This window comes from Aphelocoma coerulescens, chromosome 2 (genome assembly GCF_041296385.1).
Source record: "Aphelocoma coerulescens isolate FSJ_1873_10779 chromosome 2, UR_Acoe_1.0, whole genome shotgun sequence".
In the NCBI taxonomy this organism is placed as follows: domain Eukaryota; kingdom Metazoa; phylum Chordata; class Aves; order Passeriformes; family Corvidae; genus Aphelocoma; species Aphelocoma coerulescens.
In genome coordinates, this window is record NC_091015.1 from 26,620,957 (window position 1) to 26,643,238 (window position 22,282).

The following is a 22,282-nucleotide window of genomic DNA, read 5'->3' on the forward strand; positions in this document are numbered from 1 at the left end:
CTCCAGCTCATTAAAAGCTTCTTTACCTTGCACTTAGATAGAAATTTATGTTTGCATTCCATCCCAATGGATCAAGTCATCAGATACAACACAATCTTTGCCACTGGAGTAGATCCCAAGGTTCAATTATAGAGACTACTACTTCATCAACTAATATGCTGGGCATAAGTAAATTCCCAGACAATGCAGAAACGGATTTACCAGGCCCACATATGTTAAAATTCATTGTGCAGAATAGATTTTACATGCTGAGAAAGGGGCTGATTTTGCTCTTCATAAGGCAGACTTGCCACTTAAGTGATGATGGAACATGACCATATGCAAACAGATAGAGATATGATGGGTATATAGTACAGGTACACAAGCTAATTTTAAGCCAGCAAATGAGCAGGGTAAAACAACACACCCTGAGCTCTAGGTTGATGCAAATAGATTCTTAACTGTATTAGAGCCAAGGAGTTTGGAGGCTATACTTTCAGGTATCTCTGTTACTACAGACAGAAAAAGTGCTGGCAGGATATAAATATTCAGAATCCCATATAAACACTTCTTATTTAAAGCCACAAGAGATCTATCTTGTGCATGGATAAAATATACTAATGTTATTTTCCAAATACCTTGAGCTTTGCCAGAAGTGACAATTAGTCCAAATGCTGCAACAGATAATGATCATGGAACAAGTTTATGTGACATAATAGGACCCAATGTAAAGGAATTTGAATCTAGCTAGATTATTCCATTAAAAGTTGCAAATTGCATTGTACTTACAAAGCAGTACCTGAAGCGCCCTACAGAACCATCTGGTCCATGTTAAGTGCAGTGTAAACTGCATTCACACATCGGGAATGCAGAAAGGTAATTTGGTATCCACTGTGGTCTCCTGCTGTCTAAGGTCCAAGGTCTAGACATCAGACCAAGAAGACTGACTCATGCACAGGCAGAATGTCAGAAGGAAAGACTGAGTACCGAAGGTTACAGAGCTTAAAGGAAGATTTCCATGCCTGTGAACAGTAATGCTCCACTTAGTGCCGAGAGCCATTTCTGTGCCCAAACTTCAGCATCTGTAATACAATGCTGCAAGGCAAGAATCAGCAGGGAAACTTACGTGATTCAAAGATTTACAGTTTTAGAAAGTGGGTAAACACATGTACCCAATTACTGTGACTGACTGAGCATCCTAATAAACTGTACTGATAACAGGCAGCTTCAGAAGTCTTAGGACAATTAATTTATTTGAAAATCTTTCCTGCCTGCACCAATGCTGAGAGCATCTTTATTAGCAGTATTAGAATTTTTCCTGAGTGCATCTCACCTCTCCAGAGATACCCAGAATTGTCATATTTATTCTCCTGGTTTATGCTCTTCCTCCCATGTTTCTGACCTATATGGATCATCACCAGAAGGGCTGGCTGGTTCATGAGGACCACTGACATCTTCCAACACAACCAACTATCCCCAAAGTATCATCCCATCCAAGAAAAGTCCTTTCAGATAAGTAAAGAGGAACATCCCTCCACAGGAGGAGAAAGCTTAATAGTTAGGACTAATCTCCAAAGTTAGAAAACTCCTGCCTCAGGGCTTCCTTTCCTAATTCAAGTTAAAAACACAAAAGAACCCAAAAAAAGAACTCAAATATTCCAAACACCCAGCCTTAAGATTACAAGCTCTTTTAGGTCTCTGACTCTAACCTCTCTTAACCTCTCTCACAACCCTTACACACACACTTTAAATGGTGAAAAAGTGTCCTGTTTTTATTCTGAATTTTTCAACAGGCTTTCCTCAGATATCTAAACAAATAGACAAATGAAGCAAACAGGACTGGTACTTTGTTAAAACTGTGACTTTAAACCACCAAAATCAGGATACATAGCCGAGGCTCATTCTGTAGTTGGAAGGGGATACCAGAACACATTGCCAGAGGCATTTTTTCCTAATAAAGTAGCACATTTGCTTTTTCATTCAAAAGAGGTTCTGATTCCTATTTCTGTCACAAAACTGGTTTATGTCTTAGCTACTTAGGAGTTACACTAGTCAATACAAAGCCTAAGGGAATACAATTTAATCATGTGATACCTGACGTCCTCTTCATACAAAGTTAATTAGGCTCTGTTCTACAAAGTCAATTTGAAACATTTGTCTCAATAGCATTATCTTAATTATTCCTCATCAAAATGATACCACCTCCTACTGTGAACTAACATACTTGTGTAAACAAGAAAAAAAGAAACCTTGCAGTCTTGAAGCAGGTTCCCATTTTAAAACTCTCTAGTGTAAATACTAATACAGGCATTAAGTATTCAGGAGGAATACAAATAAGAAACTCACGTGTTTCACCTCTTTTCCTACTGAAGACCATTTTAACAGTACTGCTAAAATACAGATAATCAGTTTATTTTTTATTAGCATATTTTACTTCCAGTAACAAAGTACCTTGTATGAATAGTATGAACAGCCAAGAATTACTTGCAAAATAGTGCTTTATTCATTATATACAAGCAAATTTTCCCTAAGATAATCCTAATTCAAAAAAGATCAAAAGTAAAGTGTGTGGAAATGGCTTGTAAAAAATATTATTGGATATCAGCTCTGAATTAAATATATGTTTAGTAAACATGCTGTTTACAGACAAAAGTACTTCTTAATATGAGTCTGGCAAGTTGAGTCCAAAATGTTCAATACTGTTATTTAACATTCTTTGACTCGTAGATTTAAAAATACAGGAGATTTTCAGACATCGAAGTCTAGGTTTTTAATCTCATGTCTATGGCTACACAACAGTGTAGAAATAATCACCTTCTGCACACAGGTGCAAAAACAAAGGAAAAGGAAAAAAAACCCAGCTAGCCTGAATCAGCAGCTTTACCAACAGCATATCCTATTTACCAACATACTATACAAGTCCAGCACTCTGACTGTAAAAGCCTACACTTGGTACATATTTCAGCTTTGCTACCAGCATGGTATTTGGCAAGTTTGCAAACACTTTGATTCTTGCATCCTTCTTATTACTCTTGACAAACCATACTGTATTAGACCCACCAGTAAAAACTGAGTGAACTCCGCATATGTTAGGTGTCTTTTTCTATCCTTTCCAAAATGCAGCTGTACGAACTCTGAATTCCAGTTAAAAGGAATGTGCTGATGAATAGTGGTCTGGCCAAAAACTTGCTTAGCATCCTCTGGGAAGAAAAGAAAAATGTTCATTTAGTAATAAAATAAAATAACAATAGGCACAAACATAAACAAATATGATATTTTGTAACAGGAAAGCAATACTGTTCATATAAATTAGTAACATAAAGCAAACCTAATGTTTTTGTTTACCCAAATCATCACCCTCACAAATAGTTTCTGAATAATAGTTTTATTAGTGAAGTTTTATACCCACAGCATTTAATTAAAAGAAACTCAGATATTTCAAGTTTCGAATTCAAACAAGGAAAGATTAAAATTAAAAGACAATTTATAAAAAGATGACTAAAGCTAACTGATTTTCAGCATAATCTTTTCAAGCTGCTAATAATGAAAGTTTTGTGTCATTGTAATTCAGGCTTTTGAATTTTTCCCAGAGTTCTCCACATTCAAACAAATCAACTACAAAAATACCATTATTTCAAGATCCACTTTTCTGGAGTTACTGACAAAGCAGTCACAAACAGGACAGGGGATGTGCAGAGACATGGCAGGCAGGAACAAAAACTTGTCACCAGCACTATGCAGACTTTAAGCCTAAATCTCTTCTACAAGGAGGGGGGGGCAGCATGACAAGTATGATCACAGCTAAATACAAGCTTCATAGTTAGTAGTCACAACTGGGCAACAGTTTACTACACGCTTGGCAGACTGGTAATACACAGAAGTTTCCGTGAAGAAGCAACTATTTGATACACACCAAATCGTACAGTAGTAAGGACCATACATTTCTGCAACTAGACTGCATATACTGTAACCAATGAAAACACCGAGATCTGAGCAAGTACTTGTCTCAAAGGACAGTGCCCACTTCAATGTGACAGTTTTGTCTGCCAAAAAAACAGGGCAAAGATATCCTCTGAAGACAAGCTGAAGGCCAGAGGTTCCCAGCTGCTATAAGCCTTCCTAATTGCTGTGTGACTCCTCCAGCAACTCAAGTCTCCTGCAAGTTCCTGTGAGCATGGAGAGATGGTTCCCAGGAGTCACTCCCTACCCCCAGGCTGGGCCAGGAGCTGGTCTGCTCCCTTCATGCTTTGTGGAAGAAAGACCAGGAGTCCAAACCATGAGCTCCTGTCTGTCTCTGCGAGCAGCAGAGCTCTAAACCAGTTCCCAAGCATGGCTGGTGCCTGGGGTTGAGGAAATCAGCAGAACTTAGTGTTTGCCTGTGTTCAGAACAAGCTGGGAGCCACCTCACTGGAGCCAGCCTCTGCCTGCCAGGCAGGACTGGGAGCCACCTTCCAGCTCATTCCAGTGCCACAAGCAAAGGTGGGAGCTGACTCCTTGGGGCGATGAGGTTGCATCTCCTGTGCATGTTGAGTTCTGGCTGATGGCTCAGTCCCTGCCAGGCATGCAACACCAGTTCTGTTGACTCAGGGAAATCCAAGCAGGGTGGAATCCCCATTTTTAGGCAAGGAAGCAGGAAAAAGTGACAGTGAAGTGGCACAGCTCAGAGTCAGGAAGATGTCAGGAAGAGCCAAAGTAAATGGAGAAAAAAAGACATAGAAAAATATGGTCACAAGGAGATGAAAGGGGCAGGTGTCTGCTGCACTGACCCAAAAGCCCTGCAGATGGTATAACCCACAAGAATAGTTGTTCTAAAGCAAGAAGGCATCACAGAGCAGGAAACTGCAGACCTCTTCCCATCTCACAACCCAGTCAGTAGTTTCAGCTCTAAAAACACCCACTGATCCCAGGGAATCAGTGGTGAAAGAGCAAGTTGGATTTAACTTACAAACAGGAAAACTAACCCCAGTTAACCTCAAATTCATAAAATTCATAACTCCAAGTCCTAATGTCCTATGAGAATTTTCTCCAAGCAAAGTCAATGCCCCCAGGACAGCCCCATTGTTCATTCATGTCTAAAGCTTCCTCACAGCCAGCTTGGATCTTGTCTGCCAGCATTCTCCAGGAGCAAAATTCTACTCCTGGAGAGCAGAATGGGAGAGAAAGTCTGTTGGTTCAGGGTGAGGTCCTATCCCTCTACTTGAGGTCTTTCATTTAGGGTGCTTCCTACTGCCACAGCTCAAGGCACCGTGCCACATGTCACTGGAGATCACATTCATAAAGTTTCTGCTTTCTGCCAGACTTTCTTCAAAGAAGGCAACCAGCATGAAAAAGACAGCCTGTCTTGCCTGCATATAAGAGGAAATAAAGGTTGTCTCTTTCTAGCAGCGACCACTGCTTTTCCAGAGAAAGAAAGACATTCCCAGAACACCTGTCAGCTGTCTCTTGCACAGAAATCAGATGTTCGTCTGCTTCCTCTTTCCCTCTTATCCCACCTCCAGAATTTCTCCAAAGCAAGCCACTGATACTGTGTGGATGAGATTAGGAACAAATCATTGTTTACCAAAACCTATGTTTGGTTATTATTTACCAAAAGCTATGTTTAGGTCCAGACTTGCCTTTTTCAGAGAAAAAAAGGTGCATTCTTACCTGATGCAAGGTAAGAGATAGCAGAAACTTAGCTAGTATAAAAGGAGTCTCAAATTTGTTTTGATGAGGCAAGGCTCCACACAGTTCTTAGTTCAACTTGTTAACATATGAAAGCTGCAGAGTCTCCATTGAATATGCCATTGTAATTTTATTTTAATTCATTGCCATACATTAGCTACCTTGAAGGAACAATGTATCCTGCTCCCTTAGCTCTGTGTCCTGTAAACCCTCCTTGGCTGGAGCCCAAAATAAAAATTCCATCTCAAGAAAATGAAACATATAGTCATAGAATAGTTTGGGTTGAAAGAGACCCTTAAAGATCATCTAGCTTCAACCATCCTGCCAAGGGCAGGGACACCCTTCACTAGACCACGTTTCTCAAAGCCTCCAGGAATGGGGCATCCACAACTTCTCTGGGCAACCTGTTACAGTGTCTCACCATAGTAAAGAATTTACCTCATAGTAAAGAATTTCTTCCACGTATCTAACCTAAACTTACTCTCTTTCAGTTTAAAACCATTCCCCCTTGTCCTATCTTGTAGGCTCCCTTCAGGTACTGGAAAGCTGCAATTAGGTCCCGCCAAAGCCTTCTCTTCAGGATGAACAATCCCAATTCTCTCCCCTTTTTGTCGATCCCTTTAACCATCTTTGTTTGCCTCCTCTGGACTCGCTCCAACAGGTCCATGTCCTTCCAGTGCTGGGGGTCCCTGAGCTGGATGCAGTGTTCCAGATGGGGTCTCACCAGAGCAGAGCAGAGGGGCAGAATCCCCTCCCCTGCCCTGCTGCCCATGCTGCTTTTGGTGCAGCCCAGGACATGTTTGGCTTTCTGGGCTGTGAGTGCCAAGACATGTCCAAACGTCAAGAAGTGGAAAGAATGGTAACTTCAGACTAAATACAGTGTTTAATTATTGGCATTATAAAAGGCAAAGGAACACACAGCAATGAAACTGAAAACCTCATCAAGCCAATTAGGAATATAAGGTCCCTATCCAGGCAATTTGCATCCCCTTGTCTGTTTTAGAGATTAAAGGCCACAAAAGCATGCCTCAGAAGTTCATGTAAGTACAAATATCACTCTAAATAGCTCAAGCTAAATATGTGCACTTAATTTTTGCTATGACTTGGAAAACACATTAGTGTAGATACAGTAAGAGAACCCACACAACTTGATCTTTTCACAATTGTACTGTATATTGATGTCAGTATGCCTTGGCAACTACTACCAGATGCTTTTCTGACAGAATGCATGTTGGATAATCAGTGCAGGCAGCTGACTGGAAGACTGCCTACTGTGCTTCTACTGATTCTTTGATGGCATGAGACATGGTATCCTCTTTGCCACTGCCTTTTTACACATACCCTGTACTTTCTTTTTGCAGCTATGGTGCATGAACTCCTATGCTCAGTGAAGTCTTTTCCCTCGCTAGGTCTCATCACCCATTCATCCACCACATCACTGACTCAAATCTCATCTGTAGTCAGATTGCCCAATTCAGACATTAAAAACCATTCATACTACAGGAAAAATTTGAAGTGTTTTAACTTGTGATTTAACCATCAAAAGGTATCCAATTATGTACCAGAACTCACTCCAAGTTATTATTCAGTTCTAACAGTATCATCTCCTAATCATCTAAGTCCAGTATAAAAATAAAAAATAGACAATGAAAAAAAAGTAGTTTTGCATTAAATCCCTAGTTGGAAGTTCAACAGCTATCCACACATCACTTAACTGAATACAGCAAAACACAGAGAAGCTGAGGTGTGCTTCAGTGGCCAGGATCCGTTTAGACTTTTTTAAAAAGGAGACTGTTTCAGAGCTACAGAGTAATTTGTAATGGAAAGGACATCTGGATTTCATGGAGTCCAACCACCAGTCAAAGAAGGTCCAACCAGAACAGGCTGCTCAGGGCCATGGCCACATGAGGTTCGAATACCCTCTCATGAATTCCTCATTCCCTTGAATGTTGAAGTCCCAGAGGGTCATAATCAGTGGCACAGGTTCTAGCTGGAGGCCTGTCACTAGTGGCGTTCCCCAAGGTTCAATACTGGGCCCAGTATTGTTTAACTTATTCATCAATGACCTGGACAAAGGGGCAGATGCCTCCTCAGTGAGAACACAAAGCTGGGAGCACTCAAATACCCTGAGTGCTCTGCAGCCCTTCAGAAAGACCTCGACAGGTTGGAGAGATGGGCAGCACAGGCTGGGGCTGACTTGCTGAGATGCAGCTCTGAGAAGAAAGACCTGGGGGTCCAAGTGGACAATGAGCTGTCCATGAGCCAGCGGTGCCCTGTGGCCAAAAATGCCAGTGGTGTCCTGAGGTGCACCGGGAAGAGCACTGCCAGCAGGTCAAGGGAAGTGATCCTGACCCTCTAGTCAGCCCCAGCGATGCCACACATGGAATACCGTGTCCAGTTCTGGGTTCCTCAGTTCAAGATATGGAGCTCCTGAAGCAGGTCCAATGGAGGTCTACAAAGATGGTTAGGGGACTGAAGCATCTCTTTTACAAGGAAAGGCTGAGGGAGCTGGGCCTGTTCAGCCTCCAGAAGAGATAACTGAGAGGGGAACTCATTAATGTGTATAAAAACCTAAAGGGGGTGTACCAACAGGATGGACCAGGCTCTTCTCAGTGGTGCCAAGCAACAGCACAAGAGGCAATGGGCAGAAACTGATGCACAGGAAGTTCCACATGAATATAAGGAAGACCTTCTTTACTCTGTGTGTGTGTCTCAGCACTGCAGCAGATTGCCCAGAAAGGCTGTGGAGTCACTCTCACTGGAGATACTCAAAAACCATCTGGACAAAATCCTGTGCCATGTGCTCTGGGATGACCCTGCTTGAGGAGGAAGGTTGGACCAGATGACCCACTGTGGTCCCTTCCAACCTGACCCAATCTGTGATTCCATGAGTACCTCCAACAACAGAGATTCCACAACCTCTCTGGGCAACTGTGCTTTGATCCTAAACAAGTATTTAATCAAAATATCTGATAAATGGAAACTTTAAAATCCATTTCAGAACACTGTTTAATTGCTTTAGTTTTCAAAAGGCAAAATGTTAATGCTTCAATGTCAAGAGCCGTAACAGCACAAAATAAATCTAAAGCTAGTAAAAAATACAACCATCAGTGTGTTTGCATTGTTTGAACCAGAGCTGTCAAAAAGCAAAACAAACAACAGGTTGAAGATTTTAAATACTCATTTTTAGAAATCCATGCTGTCACTTTTATCAATCTTTAAAAAAATTCAACTTTGCAACTCAATTTTAAAATAAATTGCAAGGTTCTAAAACAAATAATTGTCCCTGCACAGTCTCTAACTAAAAAATAGCTACCTTGCCATTTGTTTCTGATCACTGCATGAAACAGTTGTTTCATTTTCCCTCCAGGTGAACTGCCTGCTGATTTACAGTGGGGGTTTTTGGTCCTTTAAGTCCTGGGGACCTTCTTCTCTGCAGTATACTGATGTGTATGTTTCAATGCTTATTGTGCAAACAAGCATGCTGCATTCACATTTTCATCCCTGTGATTCCATTCAATTTTCATTCCTATGACATTCCATTTCCTGTGATTAAGAAGTAAAATAGAAATAAAGCATGCTTTGGAATAACTACAGACACTCTTTATACAACAAGGACTACCAATATTCCCCAAGTGAAATTTGGATTTATAAATCTTAGATTTTAAAAGGAAAAAAATGAAGGTCATTATTCCACTGTATTTTACATCTAAGAAAAGTCACTTAACAGAACAAGCTACTAAAATCTTTACTGGGTACAGTCCATAAGTATCTGACATATTAAATCTGGAATTCTTTCAAACTATTTATTTTTCGAGTACATTTTTGGAATTTATTTTGCAAATATGTTTTTCACACGCTGTCATCATTAAGCCCAGTAAAGTTAGCACAGTCTCAACACAGTCTCAAGAATTTCATGATCATCTGCAAAAATCCACTGATCTTACAAAATAGTCACAACATTTTTGCAGAAAACCTGTCATCCTCAGCTCTACCTTACATAAAATCAATGCATTTTATATATGTTATTTCTTTACACAAATTATTTGAACATAGTATAGAAAACCTGTACCAAAGCCCTGGGCCTTGAGAAAAAATGAGATTACCCTGATGGTATTTGCAATAGAAACCTCTGTAAAGAACATGGACTACCTACCTCCTGCAAAGAAGAAAACAATTTCATTTTGATGAGAGTAGCTGTTTCAATACCATGACTAGGAAACCCCAGCACCGTACCAACCACCTGACCTGAAGTTCAGAGGAGATGAGGACAGAATGATTTCCACAAGCTTTGGTCCTCACTGACCACTTGAAACAATTCCGCATTTTCCATAAGCTTCCTGATCCTGAGTACACCACCAGGTTCTGCAACTTCTTCCCCATGACCCATGCACAAGCATGAGGGATATGGGTCCAGGCACAGCACTGCAGGAGAAAGAGCTGGGAGAAGCCTCATCTCAGGTCTTAATCTCTCTTGATGAGGCTTGCTGTAGGATGCCTGCACCTCAGTGACCTCAAACCCCTGACTTAAGTTCCCAGCCTTATCTTGGACCTGTCTCATCCCTATGGACGTGTCTGGCCAACCCTGGTCACTGTCACCAGACCTGCTTTTCTGTCCGTGCTCAGGTAGCATGGGACTGCACTCCTTGTCAGTGAGAGCTGTGCCCAGGCGCCAGCCTCTCGGCACTCTCACTCACATCAGGGCTGTCTGTCTGGTGGAACAGCCAGCTCCTGCTCCTCCTGGACAGAGAAAAATAACAGAATAGTAGAATATCCTGAGCTGGATGGGACTCACAACAATCACTGAAGTCCATCTCCTGGCCCTGCACAGAGCAACCCCAAGAGTCACACCATGTGCCTTGAGAACATCGTTCAAATGCTTCATGAACTCTGTCAGGCTTGGTGCTGTGACCACTTCCCTGGGGAGCCTGTTCCAGTGCCCAGCCACCCTCTGAGCAAAGAACCTTTTGCTATTACCTAACCTAAATCTCTCCTGACACAGTTTCATGCTATTCCCTCAGGTCCTATGGTTCAGCTCAGAGCACTGAGACCCCCTTAGCCCATCATTCATGTTGAAGACAACAGCAAAGAAAGTGTTAAACATCTCTGCCTTGTCTATGTCCCTGTTTGTGAGGTGACCATTCTCATAGAGTAATGAGACAATGTTATTTCTGGACTGTGTTTTGCTATTAGTATATTTAAAAAATTATTTTGTCCCCCAAGTTTCTGGCCAGCTTTAACTCCAGTTGAGTTTGGGCCATATGAATTTTCTCTGTAAAATGGACTGGACATACACCTTCTGTTTTTGCCTTAGCTCCAAAGTAGATCCTTGCTCTGCCAAGCCAGCCTGCTGCCAGGATTGCTTTACTTATGACATTTTGGAAGAACAATAAACTTGTGTAAAAGCATATGTGTACAGAGACAGGTACATATATATATATATATATATATATGTGTGTGTGTGTGAGTATATATGTATGTCAGAAATAATCAAGTAATAATTCCTTGTATTATCTTGTTTTACTGGAATTGGTGGGATTTATCCAAGGTTTGGGTTGTCTTATTTTTGGGTTTTATTTTGTTTTCTTGGGTTTTTATTTACTGCCGTGAACTCCAAATTCACAGCTAGTTAGAATTTATTTCCATCCTTGATAATGATGACTTTTATTTTGGAAAATGCATGTCAACATCACATCTGTTCAGGTAAGATGTGGAATGATAAGTAGTCCAAGTACTTTGCTGGGTTTTCCATTTATCCCCATTTATGTAGAAGAACAACACTGGAAGTACAAGCATTACAATCACCTTCTTCATCTCCCCACTGCTTTGATAAGGGAACAGTCGAAATAGTTTTATGGTGGCCATACAGTGAATTGAATAACACGCTGGAATAGTTTGATTACTAAGGAAAGCAAAGGAAAGGTACTCACCCCTCCAACTTCCCTCAACAAAGCATTAAGAGCAGGAAGGGCTGTCACAGCCACCTTTTTCCACAGGTTAAAAGCCCTGAAATAATAAACTAATGCTGTATTTTCACTTCCTCTTAATTCCTCACAAAACATGGACCACAACCTATTTTGCAACTGTGAATTAAAAAAAAAAAAAAAAAAAAAGAAATTAAATTCGGTTATTTTTTCCTTAAAATATTACAAAGAAAGTATCTGGTAGAATACTCAAAGTGAAGCTGGCAGAGTAGAAATGGAGCACATAATTTGCAGATAATGGGAGTGTATTACACGTATCAAGAAGGGGGGTGGTTTGAAAAAAGCAGCTCAGGTCAGTGCAATTTATTTGTGCTCTATCATGTGTTATCACTGCCATTCTAAAAAAGATTCATTCAAAAGAGTGCAAAAACCTGCCTTAGTGGACCTGACTCATTTAGACTAAGATCAGTTTCACCTGCACCTGAAAAAGTGTGGCTGCAGATATATACTTGCATATAAACACCCGAAAACCCCCAGAATTCACTTCTTTTGATAACTTTGTGTGTAAGAGGTAGTTTATTTTTTCATAGGACTAGTTCCTCCAAATCCAGATAAAGTTCTCAAAGACAAAATTTAACTCAAAAAATAAAAAATGTAATTTTAACCAATTTAATTATTTTGAGTTAGTCCAAGTGTGGACTAGTGCTGGATTGTAATGGACAAGCAGGAGTTTTTGCTGCTTAGCATAAGCCAGTGTTGGTTGTGTGTAACCAAAGCTGAATATCAAATTCAATACCCCACGTGGGCAAATGAAATCATCATTTGGACTCATTTCTGTCATCCCCATCATGGGGATATAAAAACACAGGACTTTCAGGATCCAGACTGAATCAACACCTTTTGTTTTACACTGGCAGGGGCTAATTTCACTGTAGTTGTGCAGCAATAAAAAATTTACTTCAGAATTCACATCTTTGTTTCCTACAGCAATTTAATATACCAACCAAAGTGATAAAAGCAAACTCCTGGCTCAAAGAAATAATCCTGAACTTTACTTTCCAGCAAGAGACTTGAGAGCTCTATGTCTTTAACAGCTATTTTGCTTAGTTAGATGATATATAAAAAAAAAATCACTTTCTTGCAAAGCATTAACATACACTTTCCCCTCACTTAAATACTTCAATTTCAAATACATCACAAAATGTACTCCCACAACTGTACTGTATTAGGATAAAACTATTTTAGTTCAATTAAAATGTCTAACTATCTACCCTCAAACCTATCTAAACCGTAATTTGCACTTTGAGCACTTCCAATATGTTTTCAGTTTTGTTTTCTTTTATCAGCTTATCAAACCAGGTCCTGAATTCCAAATGTTAGGAAAAAAGAGTCATTAACTGCTATGTAACAGCAGATTTTCCAATTTAGAAAACTAAACTACACACACCACAAAAACGTGTATTTTGCTATCTGAAATTTCGTATTAAAATCTGTAATAACAAAACACTTTTCTGGCTCTTAGGATCTGCTGAAGTTTTTACTTCCTAATCTGCAATTCCAGGCCAGTTTGAAAACAGGATGGGGAAAAGTCTTAATAAAAAACAAGCTTAAATTGATATACTGCTTCTGACACGGTTTAAAATATATTCTTCTGTGGAAGCTTTTGGTTCCTCCCCAACTACTGCCTAGTGATAATGTTGGGCTTCTTTTTCCAACAGGATATACAGATGGCTAACCCTCAGCTTACCAAAGAGTTTCTCTGTTAGCCAAAGAGTGACCTCATACAGTTGAAACTGACCCTCAGTTTGGCATGTTCCCACCTTTTCCACACCTATTTTTTTCTTTTTAAGTAGCAGCAGAAAGCTCAATATTTTAGCCATCTGAGCATGTAGTATTCTTGAACTATCCCACCAACTGGAAGTCCTCTCTGTTACCTCTGTCTTTTAAAATTGGAGCCATTATAGTCAACTGTGCAAATCTACAGTTGGTTGTTTGTAAAAAGAGGATTGTTTACCCACTGAAGTGGAACATCTTCTGAGCAGTTCTTCAGATCTCTGACAAGTTACCATACAACACATACATGCCAATCTGATATTCCCATGTATCTACATTCAGTCGTTCAGAAAACATTGCTCATATGTCACTTTAAAAGTTCTAAAAATCAGGGTAGTTCTTTTTGTAATAAAAGCTGATCATTAAAGAAGTGCAATAAAGCTCCACATATATAAAAAATTGGATGCCCTCAAAATGTTTTTTCACCTCCAGATAGCATACCAACATCTGGAGCCCAACAATGAGAAGCAAAAGCTTATGATACTTGTTGGGTTGATCTTAGAAAATGCATTGGTTAATTCAGCACACCCTCAGGCATTAAAAAAGACTGTACTGTGACAGCCCCAGTGGAGTGCCAGCATCCTTAGAGGCAGCCACAGCAGGGCAGAGAAGCAGGAGGCTGGAGTCTCCCACTAAAATTGGTCACTTCTGTTCAGATACGAACCACATTCATTTTGTGGTTGGAAGAATCAACGAAGGCTGCACAGCACCTGTTGTACACAGAGGTGAGATGAAGACCAGTATTGGTAGGTAAATGTCTATCAAATGTTGTAAGTAGACTTCAAAGAAGACAACAACCAAACAGATCCCCCAAAATGCCTACAGCAAACCATAAAGTCCAGTGCAAATCCTAAAAAATGTTCAGCATGCATTCTCTATCAGGAGAGAGACACTAGCTACTGAATGTAATTCATTGTCCTAGCCAAACTTTTCAACAAGGACAGAGCAGTCTCACAGATTAATTTTACATTAATGAAAACATTTTCACACAGAACATGCTTGTGCCTCCATGATTTTTCCCAACCAAAAAGATCCATGATCAACTTCGCAAATCTGCTGATATTGTTCTTTTTTTAATCCTCTTACCTTCCCCCTGCTCTGGTTGGTTGTGCTCTTGTCCCTTCTAAAAACTACTAATTCACTTTCTCATGACATATCCATACAGCATCCTGTTCAACTTGGCCCTAATTTTTGACTGAAATACTTGTGTACTTCTCTTACCTGCGATACACACTGCAAATACCACAAAAAAACCCAACAAACAGTCTCTTTCCAAAAGTGCCATCACCCTCAGCAAGTAAGGCATTGGATTCAAGCTTGTCTGCGTCTTCTGTCTCCACTGTATGTAAGGGGTAACAACATGAATTTACACACAGACTATTACATAATTTGCTTACTTAAAATGTTTTCAGAAATTTTCCAGAATGCAATCCCTTAAAAATATTTGTATTTAAACTGCGGCTATCCATAATTTCAGTTCACTGGCAACAGCCTTACATTTCCTTATTACCTTTCGTGTCCTCATTAGAAGCCAGCAACAAACTGCCAGCACCCTAAGACCTCAAGTTTGAAAAGCACTAGGCCCCCTGTGGGCATAAAAAAGAAACTTACTCCTCTTGCCCTGAGTAATAATACTAACCATAATAATAATAAAAAAAAAATCAGATCACTTTCACCAAGGTAAACAGCACAACCTGCTAACAAAAACAGAATATCACTTCTATTTTCTCCATACAAGGCAGCTGGGGGACGATGCATGTGACATGCATAGAGAGGCTGATGGAATGGGGTTTTCTTAGCCTGGAGAAGGGAGATCTAAAGGAGGACCTCATTGTTGTCCATAGCTACCCAACAGAACGGTGAAGGGAAGACAGAGGTGCACAGTGGAAGGACAAGAGGCAATGGATGCAAGCTAGAACACTGACAATCCCAACTAGGCCTCAGGAATTTAGTCTTCCACTATAACAATGATCAAACACTAGGAGATGCTTGCTCATACAGGCTGCAGAGTCTCCAGCCTCAGAGATTATTTAAAAAGTTGATTAGATATTGCCCCTCAAGCAACTGGTCCTGATGGTGGTGCTGCAAGGGTTTGAACCAGATGGCTGCCACCAGCCCCTCCAATCTAATTGTTTGATGATTCACTGACCATGCCCAACAAAACAACAGAATAAAACCAACAACAAAGAACAAACTGAAGCACTGAATTTCAGTTCTGGATGATTTAGAAAACTCAGTTGCATTTTCTAGACCAAATGAAACCAAACAGTGTAACAGGACAAAAGCTCCTCCTAATATTTAGAATTACAGACTCACTTTGTATCTAAACAGGCTCTCTTTTATTTAAGATGCCTGCATCTACGTCTACTGGTTACATAACATTTTAGTTAAAAGAAAAAAAACAAAACATAAACTTGCCAAGTTGACATATGTCTAGAAATGAAATTCTCAAAAAATAGTCTGAGAAGATTTCAAAAATTGTTTTGAAGAAAATATATATACTAAGAAGTCTACTTTACATCCTCTTGTAATTAAAACTGGCAATTATTTGTGCAAAATCCAATATTGTACAAACAACAAAAACCATCAGAGACTAAACAGATGTTGCATTTGTAATGTTGCCACTGGGGCCACCATATCTGTCATTTATAAACCAACAACATTTCACTGTATAGGTGAAGCTGTGATGTGTAAGCTAACACGTCACTAGCTACAAGTGGTTTCAAGTCAATTTGAACCAGCAACAGAAGTATCACTGATAAATACTGAATACTGCAGTTTGTCAAGAGATCAAAGCTTACAGCTCCGGCAATTTATTTTGTTGGTTCAGATTTAGCTTTTCATTGCTTTACGTGGTATTCAATGTACCAGGCTGGGCATCGAGAAGCTAGGTGTTGTGCAAGAGATAAAAAGAATTACAGATACCATAAGAAGAACCAAGTCATACCAGCAATTACAGCGTGAAGTATAAAACAAGTAATCCTCTGTAACAAAAGCAAGAGCTACGTCACACAATCAGAACCTAATTCCTTGGTCATGAAAGCAACGATGAAACTTCTGTAATAACTTTTTGCGTATTAAAAAAATATCAGAGCATTATCATAGAGGAAAAAACTCTGAAGCTTATCACAATAGCTGTGTAGCTATTTAAACCTCTGCTAAGAGCTATGTCCTTTTAGAAAGTTTACAAACAAGTATTCAGGCAATTCAAGTATCAGGTATCAGCAAACAGGAGCACATAGTAAGATGTATCCTTAATTAATGTGTTTATCTAAGAACTGTACTGATATAATTAATAACAGAAACAGAGACCCACAATAGCTGCTGTCTGCATGCCAATAAAGTCTGTTTAGAGACAAAAGCAAAATACAATGCTCAAATCTGCAGCTGTTGCGCTTAACAAAAATTTGGGGGTTGGGTTCCCAATTTCCTTCATGCTTTTGCTGACTGTGGGGGGAAGTTGTTTTTTGGGGTTTTTTTAATTAAAGGACTGACATTTTACAGCATACTCGTATTTCTCAAAGCAGCACAACACAGCATCCATTTTGAAACAGCTTCAGATTGAATTAGAGGACCTCTAAAGAAGAAAACCAAGGCCATAAAAACACACACTATACCACAGCTCCATTTCATTAAGTACAAGAGCAAGAATTTCTGTCTGGTGGGTAACTCTAACACAAATCAGAACTAAAATCTTTAAAGCAGGCTCAATAATGGTTGGCAGCACAGACGCAGGCAACCACAGCTCTTATTGTGCCTTTCCTTACTCTCTTAGCAAAATCAACATGGACAATACTTATTTTGCCCTTCACTAGGGCTTGTGAGAACTGGTATCAGAAAAGGTAAGTTCCAGTTCCTGGGTATCACTGCTGTGCTATTCACAGCTCAGAACTGTTAGGTCCCATGATTTAATTTACCCATCCAAAATTAAAGATGAAGGTTACAACGACTTAGTTTTTAAACACTTTTTTACCCAACCAGCTCACCTTTTTTTAAATGCCATCTAGTAAAGAATTTCAAAGGGCTCTGCTTCTTTAATGAGGCATTAAAATACAGTCATACGACAAAAAAGCAACTCTACTAAGTCTCTTAAACCCCTGGACTTACATTATCAGCTTTTATGTGCCTGTCAACACTCAACAGTAAGAAGCAATGGTTTGCTCTTTGCCTCGAATTTAAAAGCCAGCTAAACTTCCTCTCACTTTCCTGCTGAGAGCTTTAACTCCTTACAAACTGTCAAAGCTTTGACACTTCAGCAGAAAGTAAATCTACAACATGATGCAACAGCCAGGTGTAGTCTCAATCAGCCACTAGCCACTAATTTACTAGTGGCCATTTAACTCACCTCAAAAAGCAATAAACTAGAAATACTTCTCCCCACCATGTACCCACACTGCTTGCACATCATCCCTTTTAAATAGGTAATATTTCTATCAAAGAACCACATACAGTTAACTTGCAACTCGAAAGAAATGAAACATTTAAAATTGTAGAGATGTCAACATACAGCTAAAATGCAAACACACTTCCAACCCAGAGGCTAAAGTAAGAGTGCAGCATTTTTCAAGAAAAGTGCAAAGTGTTAAATTGGGACTTCTTTGCCCAGAACATTTCTCTGAGTATCCACAGCCTGGATCTCACATTCAGTGTAAAAGTTCATTGACATAAGGCTCATTATTAATTCATTCAACAAAGATGCTGAGCCAAGTGCACCTATGGAAGAGGAAGATTTGGATGGATTTGCACGGTAGAAAATGTGAAGTTCACTGCTGGGAATTATTCTGTTTGATATAAGCCAAAATATTTATATCATTATTTTAGTGTACAAAAAACAATGACTGCACAGATAAGCGATGCTGTTTCTTACAACAATAAAATGAGGTACAGACTTAAAATGAGAGCCTTGAGATATAACACCTAACAGCAGTATACTGAAAAATTATCCTTTCCCTTTTCTTCTGTTCCTTTCACACTGTAATTCCACAGTGTACAAAACCCCTATTTAAGTCTCCTAGCCTGGATAAGGACTTGATACCACTCTCATTCAAGTGAATGGAAAAAGATCTCATAATTAACCTCAAAGACGCGTGACTGAGGCATTGAATGGCAACGTTACAGGATAGTATTTTAATAATGTATTTATAAAAAATATTAGGGTTTTTTTCTTAATAGCAGGAAAATAAAACTTCTTTTTCCTCCTTGTGGTTGAAAATAAGGAACTAGCTTTGTCTAAAGGTCAACCATTTCCGCTGAGAATGCACAACACTGAGACAGCTCTTCTTCCTCCCCAGTCCAGGCATTTGCTGGGGTAGTAGCTACAAGGTACTATACAGAAGTTACAAATACATTTATGGTTACAAAAGGGGAGATGAAGGAATTAAACGAAAGCTATCTGAGGTTCTGCCAATGTTGGCATGTCTCCTCTTTCAAATACCTTAAATACAGTCTGGTATGGGATTTTCTCTCATCACGAGAAGGACTTCAATGGACTTCAAATGCCAAACAAATCCTTTGACTCACTGTGTCAAACCCCAAGGGAAGCATTTGACAGCAGGAAAAATAGGAACAAGAATGCCAAGAGTTAAAAAGTCGGACTCATTCAGCATTCAGATCAAACGATTACAGTTCTTCCTAGATTATTAATGAGTGCTCCAAGCAACCGGAGGCTCTGACGCAGACAAGAACCTGCACATCACAGACATTCCAGGAACTCTGGTCTGCCTTCACTAGAACAAAACCCTAGCAAAATATGCATTCCCTCCTGTTTTAAAAGCGTGGCATCTCTCACTGCTTCTCTGCCCATTTACATGCACAGAAATGTTAGGCACAAAATACTTCCTTCATCAAGGTTATAATCTGCAGAAACTTTTTCTGAAATTCTTGCAAATCTTTTATCATCTGTAGTAGCTTCTAAAACACTGCACACAAAAAGCACATCTTTCACAACCTCAACAGACTACCAAAATAAAAAAAAAACCAAAACAGACACAAGAAAAGACAACAAGTCTTCTCACCGGCCGCAACTTCAAATACAGATTTTTGGAGTTGGTGGAAGGAATACAGAGATGCTTCAAGCAATGGTTACAGAATCTTACTAGTTCAAATGGAAAGACAAGGGCTTTTCTAACTGGAGCATAACACATGTATGGGAAATACTAGTAAAAGGCAACGGATGTGTGAACCATATATTTTGGAAAGACAAAGAGTCAATGTCATCAAATTTTCCATTCACTTAGAACTGTTTAACAACCAATCAATAAAACTTAATATATATGAATAACCACATCCAAATGTAGCAGATCAGAAATAGCAATTTTATCCAGTGAAGGTACTCAGCAAAAAATTCCCCATACTTTTTGAAGTGCAAGCTCAATATCAGAAATTAGTCCAAGCTGCTAAATTCTAAATCCTTCTTTCAGATGGAATTGGCCTTGTCATTAGGCAGATGGCAGATAGTCCTGCAGATATCAAAAGCTATCTCTAGGATATCTAGAAATAAACAGTCCCCTTCATCAAGTTTTATACTGGCCTGAGTGTATCTCAGTATCAGTGCAAACATCACACCTCCAGGGCACAGCTGAATTTTCTGGGGGAGGGAATGTCAGAGGGCACACAGTAATTAATTTATTACTGAAAAATATCACAGAATACAGTTTTAAGAGTTAAAAGTCAGCCAGCTTGAAATATAGCCAATTTAAACAAGTAATAATTCTGGGTAATAATTTTAAATCCAATATTCACCCAGGTCTGCTGGCAACTTTCTTGCAGTTTTACAATCATTTCCTATAGTCACCTTTCACTACTGTTCTGGACCTGCACAAGCATGTTGGGGAAGAGAAAAAGAGAAGTGACCAGTTCTGCAGAGAAAACTATGATGATGACCTTGGCTTCATACTGTACACACATAAATGATTTTAAAAGTTCAGACATAAAGTTGCTTGGCTTTAGTGTAGTTCTGCTACCAATCACCGTCTCCTACAGTAACAGAAGGTGAAACAGAGTTTGGCATAGGTAGGGATTTTTACATTAAGAACGCACATTTAAGAATGTCTTACCAAAAGTAACTTCTCCTTTGCCAGTCTTGTCAAACAGCTGAAAGGCTACTATGAACAATGCATCTGGAGCACACAGGACTGATTCAAATGCCACAAACTCTTGAAAGGATATCAACCTAAGAGATGAAGGAAAAAGCAATAGCTATGAAATCAACTTGCTTGCAGAAACCTGAAATACAATATAATACTGATTATACAAAAGAAATAAGATCATAACCAAACTGTGTTCAAAATGTGTTCAATAGGGATTAAAATTTGTCCTAAAATGCCCTATCTCCAGTGATGTCAGGAAGCCTTTACATCACTAAATTGAAGTGTCTGTTAAACAAGGAATTATTCTTCTCAGCAAGTCACAACAAAACATAAAATAAGCAAAACACTCAGCATGGCTACTCACCTCAGCTTTAATGTCTAAGTGAACTGCCCTCTGGGGGAGCCTACCTCCCTCCACTAGCAAAACAGAGCCAATAAAGACATGAGTAACTTCCCTCAAGACTCAGTACTTAGCACTTTTGGAAAGCAAATCCATTCAAGACCTACATGCTGCCACTCACTTCAGAAGGAACCGATCAGAATGTGTTAACCGTTTGCTAGCAACTTATTAGTCATCCATCACAGCCCTCCAGTCCTGCATGTTGAGTCATAAATTTCAATCAGTAGTCTGTGTGTTCTTCCTCGGCCCAAGAGCAGTTTATTCAAATTCATCATTACAGCCAGGTTTCTAATGCGCTAGCATAGTAGTAGGGCATAGATAAAAGTAGAGCTGTCCTTCCAGAAGTTAGTTCATAAGCAGAAATACATAATTAGACAACTTGGCATTGTTTCTAGCAGCAGGTTTGATACAGCAAAGACCATGAGCATTCTAATTTCTCTGTGTCACACCCAAGAGTTGAAATGGAGATCAAACTCCTATTCTTAAAGAGGCAAAGGCCAACTATTCTTCCACTTAGCTGCTTTTTTAATGTCTAGGTTGTAGAGTTTAAAGTCATCTTCAAATATGTGGCGGCGGGGCCTGCTGGCAGTCTGGGATACTTAAGATTGCCATCTCTCAGGCTGCTTTATGTAAGTGTAGCAGGCAGGTAGATTTAATGGGTTCATGTGGCAGCAGCTGGGGAACAAGGATTATTTCTGAAAAGCACAAAATTCAGTGTATCCAGTGTCAAGAAACACACACAAACCCAAGGGATTTTTACTGGAAACTAACTGTATCCTTAGTACTTTGATTCAAAATGAAACTGCAGCCAGTTCAATGAAAACTTCTACTCAGGATGCAATAACAGTGAAGAACTAAGAGTCTGAATAAGTTGGAAAAGGTATTTTTTCCATCAAGTTATGATGACCCATGACTATACAGCAATTTCCAGTCACCTGTTTTATGGGAATTCAGAGAACATGCTGAGTAGGAAGTGGCCCATCAGGATCATGGAATCCAACTCCTGGCCCTGCACAAGTCCATCCCCAAAACTCACATCATGTACCTGAGAGCACTGTCCTTCCTGAACTCAGACAGGCTTGGTGCTGTGATACTTCCCTGGAAAGCCTGTTCCAGTACCCAACCCCACTCTGAGTGAAAAACCTTTTCCTAATATCTAACCTAAACCTCCCCCAACTCAGCTTCATGCTGTTTCTTCCAATTCTGACACGGGTCACGAGAGTGAAGAGTTTAGTACTTGCTCCTCCTCTCCCCCTCATGAGGAAATTGTACACTGCCATGAGGTCTCCCTTCAGTCTTCTCCAGGCTGAACAGACCAAGTGACCTCAGCTATTCCCCATATGGTTTCCCCTCAAGGCCCTTCACCATCTTTGTTGCTGTCCTTTGGACACTCT

At 39.7% G+C, this 22,282-nt stretch overlaps 1 protein-coding gene across 2 annotated transcripts in view; it reads right to left on the reverse strand.

Annotated features, from left to right (window-relative positions):
• LOC138106370 (electrogenic aspartate/glutamate antiporter SLC25A13, mitochondrial) overlaps nt 1-22,282 on the reverse strand; it is a 103,187-nt gene that overhangs the window by 46,143 nt on the left and 34,762 nt on the right. For both annotated transcript variants that reach the window (XM_069006880.1, XM_069006879.1), the window contains 2 exons: nt 20,456-20,571; nt 3,040-3,179 (listed from right to left, as the gene is read on the reverse strand). In XM_069006880.1, coding sequence (XP_068862981.1) covers nt 3,040-3,179; nt 20,456-20,571 — 256 coding nt within the window. The remainder of the gene's footprint in view (nt 1-3,039; nt 3,180-20,455; nt 20,572-22,282) is intronic.